At 31.3% G+C, this 19,110-nt stretch overlaps 4 protein-coding genes across 6 annotated transcripts; 2 read left to right on the forward strand and 2 right to left on the reverse strand.

Moving 5' to 3' along the window:
* Nucleotides 1–996: 996 nt before the first annotated feature.
* LOC108465628 (protein DEHYDRATION-INDUCED 19 homolog 4-like) lies at nucleotides 997–3,456 on the forward strand. 2 transcript variants are annotated; one of them, XM_017765999.2, is made up of 5 exons: nucleotides 997–1,336; nucleotides 1,431–1,579; nucleotides 1,949–2,026; nucleotides 2,344–2,603; nucleotides 3,073–3,456. In XM_017765999.2, exons 1-5 carry the CDS (start codon nucleotides 1,252–1,254, stop codon nucleotides 3,179–3,181), a joined length of 681 nt encoding a protein of 226 aa, XP_017621488.1. In that variant the 5' UTR covers nucleotides 997–1,251; the 3' UTR covers nucleotides 3,182–3,456. The 2 variants fall into 2 exon arrangements, with proteins under 2 accessions (XP_017621488.1, XP_017621489.1); XM_017766000.2 differs by having other exon boundaries at nucleotides 1,443–1,579.
* Nucleotides 3,457–3,738: 282 nt separating this feature from the next.
* On the reverse strand, nucleotides 3,739–5,916 carry LOC108465627 (uncharacterized). Its single transcript, XM_017765998.2, has 6 exons — nucleotides 5,407–5,916; nucleotides 5,052–5,269; nucleotides 4,566–4,797; nucleotides 4,415–4,500; nucleotides 4,244–4,335; nucleotides 3,739–4,146 (listed from the first exon to the last, which is right to left on the reverse strand). The coding sequence occupies exons 1-6, from the start codon at nucleotides 5,698–5,700 to the stop codon at nucleotides 3,899–3,901; spliced, it is 1,170 nt and encodes a 389-aa protein (XP_017621487.1). The 5' UTR covers nucleotides 5,701–5,916; the 3' UTR covers nucleotides 3,739–3,898.
* Nucleotides 5,917–9,532: 3,616 nt separating this feature from the next.
* Nucleotides 9,533–13,450, forward strand: LOC108465631 (uncharacterized). 2 transcript variants are annotated; one of them, XM_017766003.2, is made up of 7 exons: nucleotides 9,533–9,683; nucleotides 9,772–9,826; nucleotides 11,668–11,786; nucleotides 12,180–12,316; nucleotides 12,487–12,634; nucleotides 12,722–12,878; nucleotides 13,084–13,450. In XM_017766003.2, the coding sequence occupies exons 2-7, from the start codon at nucleotides 9,814–9,816 to the stop codon at nucleotides 13,173–13,175; spliced, it is 666 nt and encodes a 221-aa protein (XP_017621492.1). In that variant the 5' UTR covers nucleotides 9,533–9,683; nucleotides 9,772–9,813; the 3' UTR covers nucleotides 13,176–13,450. The 2 variants fall into 2 exon arrangements, with proteins under 2 accessions (XP_017621492.1, XP_017621493.1); XM_017766004.2 differs by having other exon boundaries at nucleotides 9,533–9,679.
* A 704-nt stretch (nucleotides 13,451–14,154) lies between these two features.
* LOC108465630 (probable polygalacturonase) lies at nucleotides 14,155–17,233 on the reverse strand. The gene is made up of 6 exons (XM_017766001.2): nucleotides 16,881–17,233; nucleotides 15,932–16,249; nucleotides 15,732–15,852; nucleotides 15,485–15,659; nucleotides 15,323–15,393; nucleotides 14,155–15,135 (listed from the first exon to the last, which is right to left on the reverse strand). The coding sequence occupies exons 1-6, from the start codon at nucleotides 16,890–16,892 to the stop codon at nucleotides 14,459–14,461; spliced, it is 1,374 nt and encodes a 457-aa protein (XP_017621490.1). The 5' UTR covers nucleotides 16,893–17,233; the 3' UTR covers nucleotides 14,155–14,458.
* Between the last annotated feature and the right edge of the window lie 1,877 nt (nucleotides 17,234–19,110).

Raw genomic sequence — 19,110 nt, forward strand, 5'->3', positions numbered from 1 at the left:
TTAACTGGTTGAACTGAAAGTTGGTGATTCAATCGGTACAACTGATGACATAAAATCAAATCTGTCCAAACAATTTTGAAGAATTTCAACAATTTCAGTAATTATTTGGTCCGATCAATTAATTGATTTAATTGAAAAAGTTAATAAATTTTATTATTTTTAATTTTGATTAATGTTAGAATTTTCAAATAATAGACATATATATTGGTTTGGGGATATTATAATAGATTTAAATTTGGGAATATAAATTTAATGTATTTATATTGTTAGTTAATCGGGTTATTGATATAAAAATCGATAGTTATTTAGTTTAACCTGCTTTTTAATGGATTTAAGATATTCAACTTTGATATTTGATATATGCTAATAATAGATTCGAGAATACAACCCTCCAAAAAACTTTCCAATACATGATTTTTTTCAGAAAATTTGATTTCTCCATTTGCTCTGATATATTGGAGCATTTGATTCAATAAATAATAAATAAAAATTTCATAAAATGAAAAATAGAATTTAAATTCTCTTGAAAAAAAAAGAAAAAGAAAAACCCACTAAAATGGTCGAGTCTATTAATTTTTTAAAATTAATTTTAAAACAATTTATTAATAAAAGGTCTCAAATTGAATAAAAACATTATGTTCAAGCTTAATATTTTTAAAATTATTATTTTGCCAAAATTTAAAAAATAATATTTTTGTCCGATTCTATGAAGAGAAACTTCGATGTATCTATAACAACATTTCGTTGTCCCAAACCCCCAGAAGTAAAAATGACAGCTCCATTGGACATGTGGACAGTCCAAAACATATGACGTTTGTAAAACGGGTTTCTACGAATACCCAATCAAATTCGTACGTGACGTACTTACGTCCTCGCCCAGTAACGCAATCACAGCCAAGTGATTGTACAAGTAGGGGTATTTTCACAATTCGGCTAAAATTAAAGGGCAAAGTATGCAAATAAAATAAAAGAAAGGCAAAAAAGATTAAAAAAACAATTTGTTTCATAAAAGATAGCAGAAATTCGGTGGGGAGTCTCTCTCTCTGTTTTTTTTTTCCCGATTGTTTCTTCCATCTTTTTAGGGTTTAATTTTATTTTTTTAATCTTGAAAATAATTTTGATAATTTTATGAAGCTTTTAGACATTTCATTTCAATAAAATTATCAAAAGATTTTCAAAAAGAAGAGAGACGAAAAAGATTCATAAATATTTGGATCAAAAAAGAAGAAGTTGCTTTGTTTTCTCGAGAAAATGGAGTCAAATTCATGGAGCTTTCGATTCTCCAATTCTTCTTCTTCTTCTTCGTCTTCGTCAAGGCGTCGTCAATCACGATCTGGTTAGTATATTTGTTTCCGTTTGTTTCTCTGTAAATTTTAGAAATGGTTAGAACTTGTGATGAATTTTGAATTTTTTTAAATGTTGTTTTTTAGATCTGTTTCTAGGAGGAGGATATGAAGAAATTGACGGAGATGAGGATTTCAAGGCACAGTTTTTATGTCCGTTTTGCGCTGAGGATTTCGACATTGTTGGACTTTGTTGCCATATCGATGAAGAACATCCTGTTGAAGCCAAAAACGGGGTACCCTTTTTTTCTTAATTTGTTTAAAATAATCTGATTTATTATTACTTTTTTTTTATGTTTTTGTTGATGAAATTTGTAATTTTCTTATAGGGTTTATTTCAAAAAGAGATTGAAAATTTTGGGATTAACTTTATAAGAAATTTGATAATATTCTCAGCTATGTGTCTTGGTGAATTTCACTGCTGCTAGAGTGATAATTGAAAGTTGCATTTTAAGCTGTTTAACTTTTAAAATAATTGTTTTAAGTTCTATGATTCTTTCTTTTTCCTTAATCCAATTGATGTGTATTGTAGGATATATGATGTTGCTTGAGCGTTGCTTATGAATTTTGCTTAATATGTGTTTGGTTCGATGTTACGTTTTCAGGTGTGCCCGGTTTGTGCGAAGAGGGTCGGAATGGATATTGTCAGCCACATTACCATGCAACATGGGAATTTTCTTAAGATATCCTTTCTTTTTTTGGTCTATTTTGCCCTGTTCGGTTTAGTCGTTATCTCTCACTTACTTTTTATGTCGATGGTGGTTAAATAATACCAAATCCGTATAGACGTGACACGTGGTCCAAATATTTATCTGTTTATTTTAGTAGGCTATACACTTTGACATACTTTCATATTCATCATGTCCATGGTGGTCGACTATGCACACCATGTTGAGGGAGGGGCATTTATTAGCATTTGTACGTTTTAATTTTTTTTAGTTTAATTGTGAGTAAGCATGCCATGGTGAATGGTTTAGTTTATTCCTTGACTGGACATTACGTTCAGCGCAAGCGGAGATTACGCAAGGGTGGGTCCAATTTGACATTTTCAATGTTGAGAAAAGAGCTGCGAGAGGGAAATTTGCAGGCCCTTCTTGGGGGATCTTCATTTCTTCCTTCTCCCAATGTTGAAGCCGATCCGTTATTATCTTCATTTATGTTTAGTCCTCCCACAGTTGATAAGCCTTTAAGCTTGCAACCTCTTTCTATTGCCGAAGCAAGTGTGGTAAAGGAAAGTGGAAATAAAGAATTTCTGGGAAGGTATAAGTGCTGGTGTCATTTATATTTGCTATATTAGTCCACTTGTTTCTTTGTTTGGTCCCCAAAAAATGACTGGGCTTACTGGTAGTCCACTATGCTCCTTTGATTTAGTGAACAACTTCGAGCAAAGTCACTACGGCTTGGAAATGTCATGGCTTAAGTTAATTTGTTTTATTGTTATTATTCTTTCTGGTCAGTAGGTAGATAATCTCTAAACCATAGTGGCTTAGGCGTTGTTTCTTCATTTTATTTTATGTGTATAGGGATATGACATTCAAAAACTCTCCAAATACGTAGAAAAGCTTTAAAAAAAGGTGAACTTATCCATCTTAGACAGATCCCTACTGTCAATTGATGAACACATTAATCGTATTGGATGCATAGAGTCTGCTTGCTTTTTTGCGGTTGGCATTCAATCTCGTAAGTTATTAACCGGACCTAAGTTTCTAACGCTAGTTTATCTCAACAGAAAGCCTCAACAGTCCCAACTGTCGGACAAGGATCATGAAGAGAAAGCTAGAAGGTGCGAGTTCATCCAAGGACTGTTGATGTCCACTTTTCTTGACTATAACTTATAAGTTGATTGGGGGTGCATTTGTAGTGGTTATGCCAATATAATATTAGGTCTGAGAGAGAGTAAAGCATAAAGAAGACCTTCACCCTACCTCAGGAAAACAGTACACCGGTTAGATCCCCGGAACTTTATATTCCTATTGTATTTAGAGCTTCTGTGCATAATGAAAAGATGGAAGAACTTTATCCTATATCTATGCTTTGCTTTTTATATACTATCGAAGATCTGAATTTCCTGATATATAGCCACGAATATGCATATGCATAATATTCTAAGAAAGAGTTGCTTTTATATCTCATGTCAAATAATAATTGAATGTCCATGTCATTATCTGCAATAGGGGCTTTGTCTTGGGTTGAAAAGTAGGGGTTATACTGTCTAGCTGAGTAGCTGCCATTCATGTCAGCATTTTAAGCGGAGCTATTGGGATTAGCTAACAACATTATAAAAGCAGAGGGATCATATAAACTAAATCTCTAATTTTAGCATAGTAAAGGAATCGAAATCATAGTAAAGAGAGCAAACTCGTTTTAGGTTGTTAAAGGAGTGATCGATGGGAGATTGTTTCAAAGAGAATTAGTAAGTAAATTATCAAGGGAATGTCTTAGTTGAGATTTTGAGATGCATAAGCACCGAAGATTAAGGAAAAAAAACAATAAAGTTATATCAACCTACATATTTGATATGCAATTTTGAGTTATATGTATGGGAACTTCTTGTTTCAAGTATGGGTAACAAAGAACCTGAAATCTGGATGATCAACTTGCAAATGCCTAAGCCAATTATCAGCCTCTTGTAAAAGGGAATTGGCTTTTGGAGACTCGATAACTTCGGGGGCATTCCAGATGGAAGCTTGGAACTTATAGAATGCAAGTCCAAAGGTAGGCAATGGTAGCTTTGAGGGCATTTCGGCAGCATCAAGCTCCCTGATGTTAAAACCTCGCAAGGGTAGGCTATCTGTGGCAGTACCTACTTGAAAAACAATACCGAAATCTGGTCATAGTTAAGTCTCAAAGAGAATAACGATGACACTTGATGGAATGTGAATGGTGGAAAAGATGTTTACCGTTTGATGGTGTAGAAAGGCAGTGATATGTTAGAAAGCAGGCATCCAGATTTTTCAAAGTTGGACCCATTGGCACCCTATATATAGGATACCTTCATTAAGAAAAAAAGACATTTCTGTCAAACATTATCGGGTTTAAATTCGGAATGACAATAAACGAGGAAAATATACCATGCCACGGAAATCCAGCTCGAAGGCAATAGATCACAGCTTCTGTACGTCGTCAAAGCTGGAAATTGGGATGCTAGATCCGAAACCTGTTGGATGCAAGGTTATTAGAGAAAGCACGATGAACTGCAAAAATGGATGCTAAGGAACTTACTGTGTTGGTCAAAGGCTTCCGACTAGATGGCTCATCTTGCTCGAAGTACTCGAAAACAAGTTGACCTGCAGGATTGTTACGAGTATCGGTTTCATGCCTATCTCTAAGTGACAATCTATTCAATGCCAAGATTTCAGCATCTCCAATCTCGACATGACTCTGAGCTCCCTGGATGGCATCATTGCTCCCACTGCTACTCGATGACATGATACTACTCTCCTCACCAGGCATCCTGTTCAACGATATAGCAGAAAATGAGTAAGGCAACAAGCACGATTCACAGCTCAATTGAACTACTCGACGAGTACAGGCTGGAGAGCAGATCTTTTAAAACATATCAGTAACAATCCAAGTTATCAGACTTTGAGCAACATGATCATGCAAAAGTCGAGGTCCATCAAGGATTCTCTGCTTAAGGCTCGGAACAACAGCGGGAAATTAAGATAAACAAAGGTAAGAAACAGTGAATGGTTTTTAGTTTTTTACCTTTGGCTTGTGGAGGGTCTTGAAGGGTCAATATACAGCTGAATGGCAGACAAGTAAGGGACATAGTATTGAATTACAGGGTACCCCTCCAACAAAATATGAACCCCAGCTCCATACACACTCCATTCCTCCATAGATTCCCATAAATCCTTGAGAACAAAATACCGAGGATTCTCCCGTGAGTGTCGCCGTCGCCGTCGCCGTCGGGTTATGATTGTCTATAGGATCACACAGTTTCATCAACAGAGTAGGGTTTCCCACCAGAATTGAAAGTAACAAAAAAAAAAAAAAACCAAATCCCTAAAATTTAGGTAAAAACAAGGAAAAAGGAAAGGTAAAAATATTGGTTTTTTACCTGAGGTAAACGTTGAGCTGGAACCACCGGAGTTGTGAACTCCAAGAACCGATCCAAATTCGTCGGATTATTGTTATTGTTTCTTTCACTGTTATCATAGCCACTATTCGCCGGCGAAAAAGAAGATGATGTTGGGGCTACCTCGTTATCCGTTCGGTTCTCCGACGAAGTCCCTGGAAGCAACGGCCTTTGTTCCTGCCGACGCCGCCACTCCATCTGCGGCTGTTGTCGGTGCCTCCTCGGCGGCAACCGCCTACCACCACCTCGGTTCCGAACGACGCCGGATTCCGACATTGTACGGGACGTAACGGGAAAAAACCAGGGCACGAGAAGGAGAAACGATACCGTTTAAGATGTTAGTCTCGTTTTCTTGGGTGATGTTCGAGCGGGAAATGGTCAAGGTTGATGCCTTTTTAATTACTCTTTTTATTGATGAATAATTGAATAATTATATAGGAAAAAAAATCAACATAATATTTGGTTGGTTCTAAAGATTAATTTGGTACCCAAATCAAACAAATATGTGTTCAAATGATTATTTGATATGTGTGTTTTAATAAAAAGGAAATACATAATTGAGATAAAAATATTTTGTATTAAATTGAATATTGAAATTAAATTTAAGTATTTAAGTGCGATAAAAAGTACACAAATATCAATTGAAAAATTTAGTTACCAAAATAAACATTAAAGCAAAATTTATGTATCAATTTGAGGAAAAAAACTTAAACATCAAATTAAGTATTGAAATTAAACTCGAATAATATATAATCATATTTAAATAAAATTAAATATTATTTTTATTTTAAGTAAACTGCTAACTCACTCCTTAAATCACAATGAAGTTTTTTCATTTATTATTTCAATAAAATCTAACAACCATATTTAAAACATTATGTCAGTTTCGGATTCATTCAAATTTTTCTCGATAATATCGAGTTTTATCATATGAGTTTAATATTCAAATTTGAATTATTTGAAATTAATTGTTTTCGTCGTTTTGAGTTTGAGTTTTTTTTTTGGTTAGTTTCAGATTGAATCATTTTTCTCGATAATTTTGATTTTTGTCATATGAATTTGATACTCAAATTTAAATAAATTAAAATGAACTGTCTTTGTCATTCTAAGTTTGTGATACATTTTTTTTTAATGTTAGTTTTGGATTGAATCATTTTTTTTCTCTCGATTATATCGAGTTTTGTCATATGAATTCGATACTCAAATTTGAATCATTTTAAATTAACTGTTTTCATCATTCTAAGTTTGTGATACATTTTTTTATGTCGGTTTCGAATTGAGTCATTTTTTTTCTCTAAATAATATAATGTTTTGTTGTCTTCGTCATTCTAAGTTTGGGATACATTTTTTTTGCCAGTTTCGGATTGAATCATTTTTTCCTGATAATATCGAATTTTTTCATATGAGTTTGATACTCAAATTTGAATTATTTGAAATTAACTGTTTTTGTCCTTCTAAGTTTGGGATACATTTTTTAATGTCAATTCTGGATTGAATCATTTTTTTTCTCGTTAATATAAAGTTTTGTCATACGAGTTTGATATTCGAATTTGAATAATTTGAAATTAATTCTCTTTCATCATTCTAAGTTTGGAATACATTTTTTTATGTTGGTTTCAAGTTAATAATTTTTTCCTCGATAATATTGAGTTTTGTCATATGAGTTTGATACTCAAATCTAAATCATTTGAAATTTGAAATTATTTGTCTTCATTATTCTAAATTTGGGATACATTTTTTTATATCGGTTTCAAATTGAATCATTTTTTTCTCTTGATAATATCGAGTTTTGTCAAATGAGTTTGATACTTGAATTTGAATAAATTTGAAATTAGATGTCTTCGTCATTCTAAGTTTGGAATACATTTTTTTTATGTCGGTTTCGGGTTGAATCATTTTTCCTCTATAATATTGAGTTTTGTTGTATGAGTTTGATACTCGAATTTGAATAATTTGAAATTAATTGTCTTTGTGATTCTAAGTTTGGATTACATTTTTTGATGTCACTTTCGGATTAAATCATTTTTTCTTGACAATATCTAGTTTTGTTATACAAGTTTGATATTTGAATATAAATATTTGAAATTAATTGTTTTCGCCGTTCTAAGTTTGGGATACATTTTTTTTATGTCGGTTTCGGATTGAATTATTATTATTTTTGATAATATTGAGTTTTGTCATATGAGTTTGATAATTGAATTTGAATAATTGTCTTTGTAAGTTTAGGATACGTTTCAGATTGAATCATTTTTTCTCTGATAATATTGAGTTTTGTTATATGAGTTTGATACTTGAATTTGAATCATTTGAATTAACTGTCTTAAACATATTTTGATGTCGTTTTCTGATTGAATCGTTTTTTTCTCAATAATATCGTGTTTTGTCATATTTGATTTTTAAATTTAAATTATTTGAAATTAACTGCCTTTATCATTTTAATTTTGAGATAAATTTTTGATGTCAATTTCGGATTGAATATTTTTCTTGATCATATCAAGTTTTTTTTTTCATATGAGTTTAATACTCAAATTTGAATTATCTGAAATTAATTCTCATCATATTCTAAATTTGAAATAATTTCGAGTTTTGGTTCAGATTAAATCGGGTATAAAATAACCATTCAACAATGAATGTTTTCATTTTACTGAATATTTTTGTGACATACAAACTAATTTTCTAATCTGTACTTCGTTGGATAAATTAATTGATATTGATTTCGTTTTTGGTAACTTTGATAATTTAATTTCTAAAACGTACTACGAATAAAAATAACGATCTAAATACAATATAAATATGGGTAAAAAGTACTCACAGTAAAAATAGAATGTTGGTTCATTTACATTTGATAAAAAACAAAATGATAAAATTATATTTCATATTTTTAAACTTTATAATATTATAATTAAATTTGATGTGGATTATTTTAAAATCATATAGATCAAATTAGAAAATAATCGACACATATCATATGAACATCTTAACTTCGATGGATAAAAATAATAATTTTAATAAAATTTAGGAGACTATTTCTTTTTACTAACATGTCATATTCAAGATAATCGTATGAAAGTATATACATTTTTTCATTTTAGCCCTCATATTTTAAACACTTGGAGCTCACATTTAAAGCCAAAGCTAAAGAAATAATTTAATGGCATATGGTTTAACTAGCTTTTAAATTTATAAGAAAAGTCATTTTAGTTATTTATTTAATTTCTCATCTCTTTAACTCATGAAATTGAATTGTTTATCAAATCACTAAAAAATAGATGGAAAAATTAGCTTTTGTCAACTTTATTGGCATGACACCCACGTGGATGTAACGCAAACAATTAATTAATTTTTAAAAATTAAAAAAAATTCAAAAAATATTATTAAAACTATTAATATTAATATTTAAAATTTTAAAAATTATTTAATTGTTGATGTGGCATATATGTGGATTGTCATGTCAGCAAAGTTAACAAACACTAATCTTTTATTTATTTTGAGGTGATTTGACAAACAATGCAAGTTTAAAAGCTATAAAAAGAGAAAATTAATTAAAGAGCTAAAATAATCTTTTAATAAAATTAAAAGGTCAAATAAATTATTATGCCTAATTTAATTGATGTAATGCGAATATTTTTTACCTATTTTAATTAAAACGTTTCAAAATTTTGAGATTATTTTAGCATTTAAGATATAATTAAAAATAGCTTAATACCTATTTTAGTCCCTATATTATAGTGAAATTAATTGATGTAATGCCAATATTTTTATACCTATTTTAATTAAAACGTTTCAAAATTTTGAGATTATTTTAGCATTTGAGATATAATTAAAAATAGCTTAATACCTATTTTAGTCCCTATATTATAGTGAAATTATCACTTTTACCCTTTTTTTTTTCTCCGATCACTTTGCTCCCTTTACTTTTATTCCTTCCATCACATTAGCCATTTGATCATTTCCGTTTGATAAAATCCCCTGTGTTTGTTTAAGCCAATCAAATGTGAAGACGTGGACAATAATAAAGGGACCAATGTGAGAATTTCACTATAGTAAAAGGGGTCAAACTGAGAATTTCGCTATAGTAGAGTGGCTAAAGCCTATATTAAGCCTTTTGAAAACCCTAAAGTATTTTTAACGTTCATTCAAGTAACTGTTAGCAAATTGCAGTAAAAACCCTAAAATAGTATTCATTTCCCTCTAAATTGGTGCTTTTGGCGTATTAACTGTGAGCAAAAAATTCTCCAACTATAATTATTTCAAGGCAAGTAAGTAATTTTTCATGGGTTTCTCTGTCAATATATATATATTTAAATTTAAAGGAATATACATTTTTTTTTCATTTTCTGGTTTCAGGGTTGTTCTTAGATTCGTGGAATTTGTTTAAGTGAACAGTACATGGAGGACTGGGGTAAATTCCTTTTTTTCTTTTTAGCCCAAATTTGATTACTTTTTTTGTTGTTTAAGTAGGGCTTTGATTATAAATTTATATTTAATTTTCTTTTGTTTGTTTTATTATGGTATGAACCTGTATATGCAAGCTTTAGATTATAATTATTTGTGTTGATTGAAATTTGGAATTTTTATTTGGTTTGTTTTGCTTAAGTTTTAATGGGGTTTAGGGTTTATTGGGAAATGGAGTAGATTATGGAGAAATTTAGCAGGTTTCTTTTTTCTTTTCATTAAAAAAAAAAAAAGAAGCTCCTTGTAGTAGTTAAGCTAGACAAGGCTTTGATTGCGGGAAAAGCAAATGCTTGTACCACACATATTTGTATCTGACATTTATGCTTGAGTCCGAGTAATATAAGCTAAAGTCAAGCTTTAGCCATCGGCTAATGGTAGCCCCAGAATCTTATCCAGTTGGTTTGAGGTGTGAAGAGGCTCCAAATGCCTTACAAAGCTTCTTTTAGTAGTTAAGCCAGACAAGGCTTGGATTGCAGGATTTGCAAATGCTTGTCCAATACATATTCATATCTGATACTCATGCTTGAGTCCGAGTAATATAAGCTAAAGTCAAGCTTTAGCCATCGGCTAATGGTAGCCCCAGAATCTTATGCAGTTGGTTTGAGGTGTGAAGAGGCTCCAAATGCCTTACAAAGCTTCTTTTAGTAGTTAAGCCAGACAAGGCTTGGATTGCAGGATTTGCAAATGTTTGTCCAATACATATTCATATCTGATACTCATGCTTGAGTCCGAGTAACATAAGCTTAAAGCGAGCTTTAGCCGTTGCCTAATGGTAACCCCAGAGTCTTATCTAGGTGATTTAAGGTGTGAAGAGGATCCAATTGCCTTAAAAAGTTCCTTTTAGTAGTTAAGCTAGACAAGGCTTTGATTCCAGGATTTGCAAATGCTTGTCTGGAACATATCCGTATTTGACACTCACATGCTTGAGTTCAAATAACATAAGCTCAAATTGAGCTTTAGCCATTGGCTAATGGTAACCCCAGAATCTTATTTAAGTGTGAAGAGGCTCCAATTGCCTTTAAAAGCTCCTTTTAGTAGTTAAGCCAAACAAGGCTTCAATTGGGGGATTTGTAAATGCTTGCCGGATAGGACCAATACATATCCATGTCTGACAGTCATGTTTGAGTCAGAGTAACATAAGCTTAAATCGAGCTTTAGCCATTGCCTAATGGTAACCCAAGAATCTTATCTGGGTGGTTTAAGGTGTGAAGAGGCTCCAATTGCCTTAAAAAGCTCCTTTTAGTAGTTAAGCTGGACAAGGCTTTGATTCCGGGATTTGCCAATTCTTGTCCTGTACATATCCATATTTTGACACTCATGCTTGATTCTGAGTAACATAAGCTCAAATCAAGCTTTAGTCATTGCTTACCGGTAGCCTCAAAATCTTATTATAGGTGGTTTAAGGTGTGAAGAGGCTCCAATTGCTTTAAAAACCTCCTTTTAGTAGTTAAGCCAAACAAGGCTTTGATTATGGGATTCACAAATGCTTGTCCGATACATATCCGTATCTGACACTCATGTTTGAGCCTGAGTAACATAAGCTCAAATCGAGCTTTAGCCATCAGCTAACAGTAGCCCCAGAATCTTATCATAGGTGGTTTAAGGTGTGAAGAGGCTCCTATTTTTACCTTAAAACAGCTTCAATTTATGTTTCATTTGCTTTTAAGTTGTTGATAAGTAACAAAATTTTATTCTGTTTTATTATGTTCAATCTTAATTGAAGAACCTTTCTTAATATGCCCTCTTTTTTTTTTTTTTTGTTCATGAAACCGTATGTTGTCATTGCAGAGGATGACATTCCGCCTCTTGTTTCAAAGGAGCAACCTAAAAGCAAATGGGATGATGAAGATGTTGATGATGCTGATATCAAGGAATCGTGGGAGGATGAAGATGAAGAACGTCTTCTGGTACGATGATTTTCATTATAATTTGGTATCTGTCTGGTTTTACTATTCTTCTTGGGTCTGTTGAATAATTTTGGATGTTTATACGGTAAAGTGGGGACAAAATGGCATTCATAGTAACAAATTTCTACCACCTAACCATAACCATAGGCTAGAATGTCTGGTTACAAGTTCATTACTTTTCTGACCGAATAAACCAATGGAAATATTAACACGAACTTAGTGCAACTGTGTGTTCGTAGATGATATGTTTTGAATTCATTAGCAAACATTAGTTATTGTGTATCGAAGTTGTTACTTGGCCATTTTGTACGGACATTCTATGCCAAGAAACAAGAATGTCCATATAAACTATTTGCTTGCATTGATGTTTTCTTTTCCTTAATCCATAATCAGCAACCCGTAGCAAAAGCTACTGAAGAGAAGGCCCCCAAGAAACCCTTATCGAAAGCTACCGAAAAAAAAGGGAAAACTATCGAAATAGCTAAAGAAGAGCCCCTTGATCCCATTGCCGAGAAACTTCGCCAACAAAGGTAGAACTTAGTTTAGGTCATTCCTGAAATTAACCGAAGCCATATTGTTTTTTTTTTCCACATCCGCATGATTGGATCTCGGGATTGTTACTGCACCTTGTTTTACTTGTATAAGTCTCCAAACTCAATATTTTTTATGGTTTTAATTCGGTGTTTTCTTTCTATTGTAGGCTTGTGGAAGAAGCTGATTTTAGGTCGACTACCGAACTTTTTGCTAAGAAAGGTGATATCAAGACTGTTGATAACTTTATTCCTAAATCTGAAAGCGACTTTGAGGAATATGCTGAGCTTATTTCTCATAAGCTTCGCCCATATGATGTGAGTTTTTAATCGTTTTTCTTTTTTGTGTCTTGCCTGTATATTGAGAAAGTTCTTACATTGCTCAAATACTCTCTTTCGATGCAGAAAAGTTATCATTATATTGCACTACTCAAGGCGGTAATGAGACTATCAACTACTTCTTTGAAGGCGGCTGATGCCAAAGATATCGCATCTTCAATCACCGCGATCACAAATGAAAAACTAAAAGCCGAGAAAGAAGCCACAAGTAAAAAGAAGACAGGTAATCGTTTCATTCTCGAATCCCATTATACACACACACATGTATATATTATACATGCGTTTAAAGCTTTATATATCTTTCTTCCTTGAGAGCCTTAGGCTTTAGCCGCGAAAGGTTAGGGTCGAACCATTACGAACCATTATGTTCGTAATAACAATTAAATAGAAGGATTCTCGAACTGCTTTTCAACCCTTTTTTTCCCCAGGTGGTAAGAAAAAACAGCTCCATGTCGATAAACTGGATGATAATTTGGTCGTTAATGCTTACGTTGATGTCGATGATTATGACTTTATGTGATTTGGCAAAATGCCACCGTAGAGTTGGATATGGCCCAGTGGCTTGGTGAAGAGCCGAAAGTCATTACATTGAACTTGAGAAGCAGAGTCTTGGAGATGGTTCATGGTGGTTTCAATGTGTTTTTAACCTTAAAAATGATTCATATGATGTTTTGAGAACTGTTTCTATTGTAAGATTATCCAATTCATTAATTGAATACTGGATTTTTCACATGATTTATTAAGATTTTTGACAAAACAATATATATGTCTATGTGTATATATATATATTTCTAAGTTAATTGCACCAAATATCCTCAAACTATAATTTATATTTTAATTAGTCCTTAAACATCTCTAAATTATCAATGTTATATCAAAAGGTTATTCTATTATTAAAATTGCTATTTTAACCGTTAAATAATCGCATACGATCTTATATGACAATTTATAATGAAAAATTTATAGAAAAATGAACGTTGTTAAAATTGTATGTTGTAAAAGTTATAGAAAAATTGTACTGTTCTTTAAATTTCATTTTAAATCTATTGACATAACATTAATAGTTCATGGATGTTTTGAAATTTACAATTTACTTCTCTTTTATCTATCAGCTATTTTATCTATCAGCTAAGTTGTCATTAAAAATCCGATGGGACAGAGATAAAAAAATTAATTCCTTACTTTTTTTTATTTTTATGAATTTTAATAATATAATTGATGAAGCCAATCAGATAAAAAACCGAAAATTGATTTGACTGATTCGAGGGACAAGAAATATTGCGTCCAAAAACATAAGACCAACAATTAGATAAGACAAGAACTAAAATGATTTCCTTTTTCCATTTTTGTCATTCTCAGCTGTAATGCAAAAGAATCCAATGCAATGGAATCTACCTTCTCAAAAGTGAGATAGTACTTATTTAATAATATTATATTTATTTCGAAAAATAATAAAAATTTAAAAAACACATTCAGTCAAAAATAAAATTAAACACCCATTTTGAATCTCTTTTTAACTAATGTAACTGGACCAAAATTAAATTAAAACAAAATTAAGTATCCTCAATACTAAAAATACCCAAAACCCCTTTTTCTTTTTTTGTTTTTTTACTCACCAATGACAAAAATTTGTTTACACAAGAATGAAGAAATGAAACTGTACAAAACAAATGCAAGACACTGCAACTCAAAGGGATGAACAAACAGGTATTCTAGATGTATCTTATTGGAAAGAATCTGACCTATTCTGTAAACCGGTAAAATTTTCCGAATTTATTTTTGTTTTTCTTCTTAGAAATTGTATTATAAGATCGCACCGCTACCACCTCTACCATTCGGCCTCATCAGGATGGAAAAGCACAAAGAAGCGTTTGAATTCTTAAGGTCGGCGCATGGTTCGGGAAAAACCATTTCGGAATAACCCGAAACGTTGGAACATGACCAACAAGATGAAAAGGTAGAACTCATTGATAAGGAGATGTTGAATAAACACATGGATTTAAAGGGTGCTTGTTGGATCCCTGAGAAATTACCGGCCATTATGATGTTTTTACCGATGATATCATGCAAGGTAATTTTCTCAAGGGATGGAAAAGCATTGGGATTGAATTTGTCATCCGGATGAGACCCGTAATCACCAATAGCACTGAACGCCATGTTAATGTTTAGCATGTTGGCGTCTGATATGATGATCTCTCTAAGGTAACCACCTCGACCTTTTGTTGTTCTAAACTGGATACCGATGAACGAATTGTAGAGGTGGACGTGTTCCACTTGGATATTGGAAATGCCACCAGACATTTCACTACCAAAGGCAAGGGACGAGCCAGTTGACGACTGGAGGTGCACTGATCGGATATGGACGTTTGTGGTAGGTCTACCATAGGCAATGCCGTATTCGTCCCAACCACTCTTGAGGGCAATCGCATCATGGCCTGTACTAATGTTGCAGTCCTCAATGCAAACATTATCAGAAGAATCTGAAAGCAAAATGTTAGAAAAACGATTTAGAAAGCTTTTGCAGCAGATAAAAGCACTAAACAGAACTAAGAAATCTTATTTGCAAGTAAAGCAACTGCATATAATGAAAGATGTTGACAATAGGTAAAATCTAAATGCAGCTTAGGTTCTTGATATGAACAAAATCAGAAATTAAATATTGCAAACCTGGGACTATGCCGACGGTATACGGTGATCCTGGTGGAGCATAGACTGATACATTATGTATATGTACATTGCTGCATAAAATCCGAGCAGATATCCATTTATTGACAGACCAACAAAAGTCAAAGAATGAGCAAAGCATTCAGAAAAGTAATGAACATGAACCTGCAATAAACCGGATGAATATTATATGCAGGGGCATTCAGGAAAGTAATGTTCGAAACATGTACATCTTTAGATGAAACAAATTCCACAAGGTGAGGACGAGTATAATTTAAAGAATGAGACGTGAACCATTCCCACCAAACTGAGCCCTGCCCATCTATGGTTCCATTGTCACCTAATGCAAGAAGCAAGTTGTGAGCTTATCCAAGACACAACCAAGAACAAGCAAAAACGAAGGGAACCTTACCAGTTATTACGACATCACGTAACATATATCCATTTACCAAACTTCGGTATCTTCTTCCGGGAAGTTCAATTCCTCGACCATACGAAGGTAATGGTTCAACAATATCCCAGTGAGATGGATCCTTAACAAGCAAGACAAGCAATTTTAAAGCTAAAAATTGTTGAGAATCACACCTTAAAACTATAGAACAATCATAATACCTGAGATCCAAGAATGACAGCACCTTTTTCAAGGAAAAGGGTGAGATGGCTAGTGAGATTGAAACTTCCTGTAAGCCATCGTCCTGGTGGAACGTAGAGTTGAGCACCACCTTTGTCGGCGAAAGACTTGAGATAGAAAATGGCATTTTGAAAGGCAATGGTATTCAAAGTTTTTCCGTCACCAACAGCACCGAATTCTAATATTGAAACGCTATGGGGTCTCGGTTGCAACGTCGGGTTATGATCACATTGAAGATAGTTACCTTCTCCATTAACTTTGATTGCATTGCATAATGCCAGCAGCACCAGCAACGCCACCTGCACCACCATGAAAACACAAACAAAAAAGACAAACCAATTGAAACTCTTCTACCTTTGCAAATACAACAATTGAGATAAAAGAGAAAACAATATCAAACCATTATTGGCTTTAAAAAAATTGCTTGAGAATACCAAAACTATGCCTTGTAATACATTAATGCCAAAAAAAGAGCCATTTTTTAATACATATTATAATTTAAGGTGAAAAAATAAAAGGAATCCAATACAAATCAAGGTAATTAAGGAAATAAATCTAAAATTTTGACTAAAATTAAGGAATTATCAGCAAATTAAGCAAGCATTAAGGTAACAATTAATTGTAGAAAAAAAAAAACTAAAAAAGCATCCTAAATGTCAATATCAAAAAGAAAAATCATAACTCTAAATGCAGAGAAGATGAAAAGTTGAAAGTTTTAGAATCCAATGAAACCAAAACTCTAAAAAAAAAAATCAAAAATCCGAAAAATTCAAAGAGACATAACATCAAACAATAAGAAGGCAATATATATTATATGTGAATTGCAACTATTAATTTAAATATTTAAAAACAGGAAAACAATGAATTTTATTCATCAAAACATATTTAAATTTTAAAAATTCAGAAATCAAAACAAAGAAACGTACTTACTGGCATCTTCATAGGTTTCAGATTATAGTGAATAAAGAAAATAAAGGAAAAGCTGAAAAACACTCAAACCCTAAAAAAATAAAACAGAAAAAGATATAGAAAAACAAAAGAAAAAAAGAATGGAAGAAGAATAGGAGGAGAAGAAAAGAACGACCGCAAAAACAGGACTTCCCTGTAAGCATATGAATTATGATCATTAATTATATATATAATGGAAATTTAATAATGAGGAGCTAATTTACTGAGCATAATCACATTCTTTTGTTATTTGCATATTATTAAAATTAAAAACAAATTATTAGATATTTAATGATTAATATAGGAGAAAAAAAGTACTCAAACAAATGATGAGATCTAATTAAATTATATTAATTAATAGTTACCTGTTTAAGTAAATATTATGATTAAAACGGCCCTCCACAGATCCAATAAACCATACAGAAATATTTGTTTCTTACCTTCATTTATAATAAAACAAATAAGATAATTATAAATAATGTAAAAGGTATTTTTATAAAAATATTCTTTCATGAATGAGACTTCATCCAGTTATCAAATACAAAGTTTTCAAATTTTGAGTATTTAAGTTTGAGATTTATCATATATAATTATATATGTGGGTCGTGAATCTCATCATGTATGAGAGTTTTAGCTTAGTTAATTCTAATTTATTAAATTTAATTTAAATTGTATCAATTTTTAATCCATTTATAATATAATAGTTTGATACTTATAATTACTCAAATTTATATTTATAATTATACTGTAATTATCACGTTTTTAAAAATTTCTTTTAATCAACATAAATGAGGTAATGAGGTGGTGGGAAATTATAAAGTCATTGATTTTTGTAAATTGTTAAAGGTTTAATTACAAAATTTACCTTTGCAATTTTCACTAATGATTAAAAGTAGTACTTAAATTATTAATTTCATTTTATTTTAGTTAAAAATGTCTGATGTTTAGTAAGAATTTGTTGTGTGTTACATTTTACTGATTGATATCGTGTTTCTAAAGCAAAATAAGATAAAATTAATAGTTTAGTTACTTTAAATACTTGAATGAAAATTTTATATAATTTGAAGACTAATTTCAGATTTAATCCTATGATAAATAAGATTTATAAGTTTTAAGTAGATTATAGGGATTGTATTTAAAATAATTCAATTATTAATAATTTTATATTTTGATTACTCAAATTTAAAAATTATAAAATAATTATTAAATTATTTTAAAATATTCATTTAAGTTATCGACTATTAAAAATCACTTTATGAATTTTTTATTCACGCTTATATTAATTGGACTTTTCTTTCTTTTTATTATATATAGTTCAAAATTTTATTCATAGAATAATTTTAAATATCACAATTTGTGAATTAATATTTAAATAATTTTTTAATCTTCATTATTTATCGTTAAATTTACTTATATCTAAATTATATTACTTTAATTATTAATAAATATTAATTTACCGTACTAATTATTAAATAATTGTTTGAAACTCATTAATCAAACTTAATATATATATATATATATATATTCCTGCGAATTAAAAATCATACCCGCATTATCCCGTTGCCACCGCTAAAAGAAGTTTGAAGTTAGAAGAGGCAAGTTTTGCTTGGTTTGTCAGTATGTTGGGACATGAAAGGTCCCGGATTGACACGTAAGGGGTAGGACAAAAAAGGAGGTGAAATGATGGGTGAGAGAGTTCATGGCATGTGGTGGATTGACAGTGGGCCCCACATTCAATCATGCCCAAGATTGCTAGCCTGGCGTTAGTCACATGACAGACAAAACATCACAATTCACACAAGAAATATATTTATTACACGTTACTAATTAGTAAATCTAAGTTTTGATAATTTTAACTTTAAATGTTATAAAATAATTTCTAAATTATTTAAAATTATTATTTAAGTTATTAGATTATTTTTTAAGTTCAATTAATGAACTCCAAGCTATTAATATAGTGAATTTGTACTTATTGACTAGTAAAAGAATATAACTTATATAAAAGTTGCTTTATAGTGTTAGATATTGAATAAAAAAGTTGTTTAGATTTTGATTTATAGATTCGTAACATTCAAAGTTATTTTATAAATAAAAAAATAAACTATAGAAGAGAAGAAAATGAGAGCTTTAAATTGGTGTAAGTGGTATGAACAAAGAAATGAGAACTTTAAATTAGTATAAGTGGTGTGAATAAAGGATGAGATATCACAAA

Source organism: Gossypium arboreum, chromosome 9, assembly GCF_025698485.1.
Source record: "Gossypium arboreum isolate Shixiya-1 chromosome 9, ASM2569848v2, whole genome shotgun sequence".
In the NCBI taxonomy this organism is placed as follows: Eukaryota; Viridiplantae; Streptophyta; class Magnoliopsida; order Malvales; family Malvaceae; genus Gossypium; species Gossypium arboreum.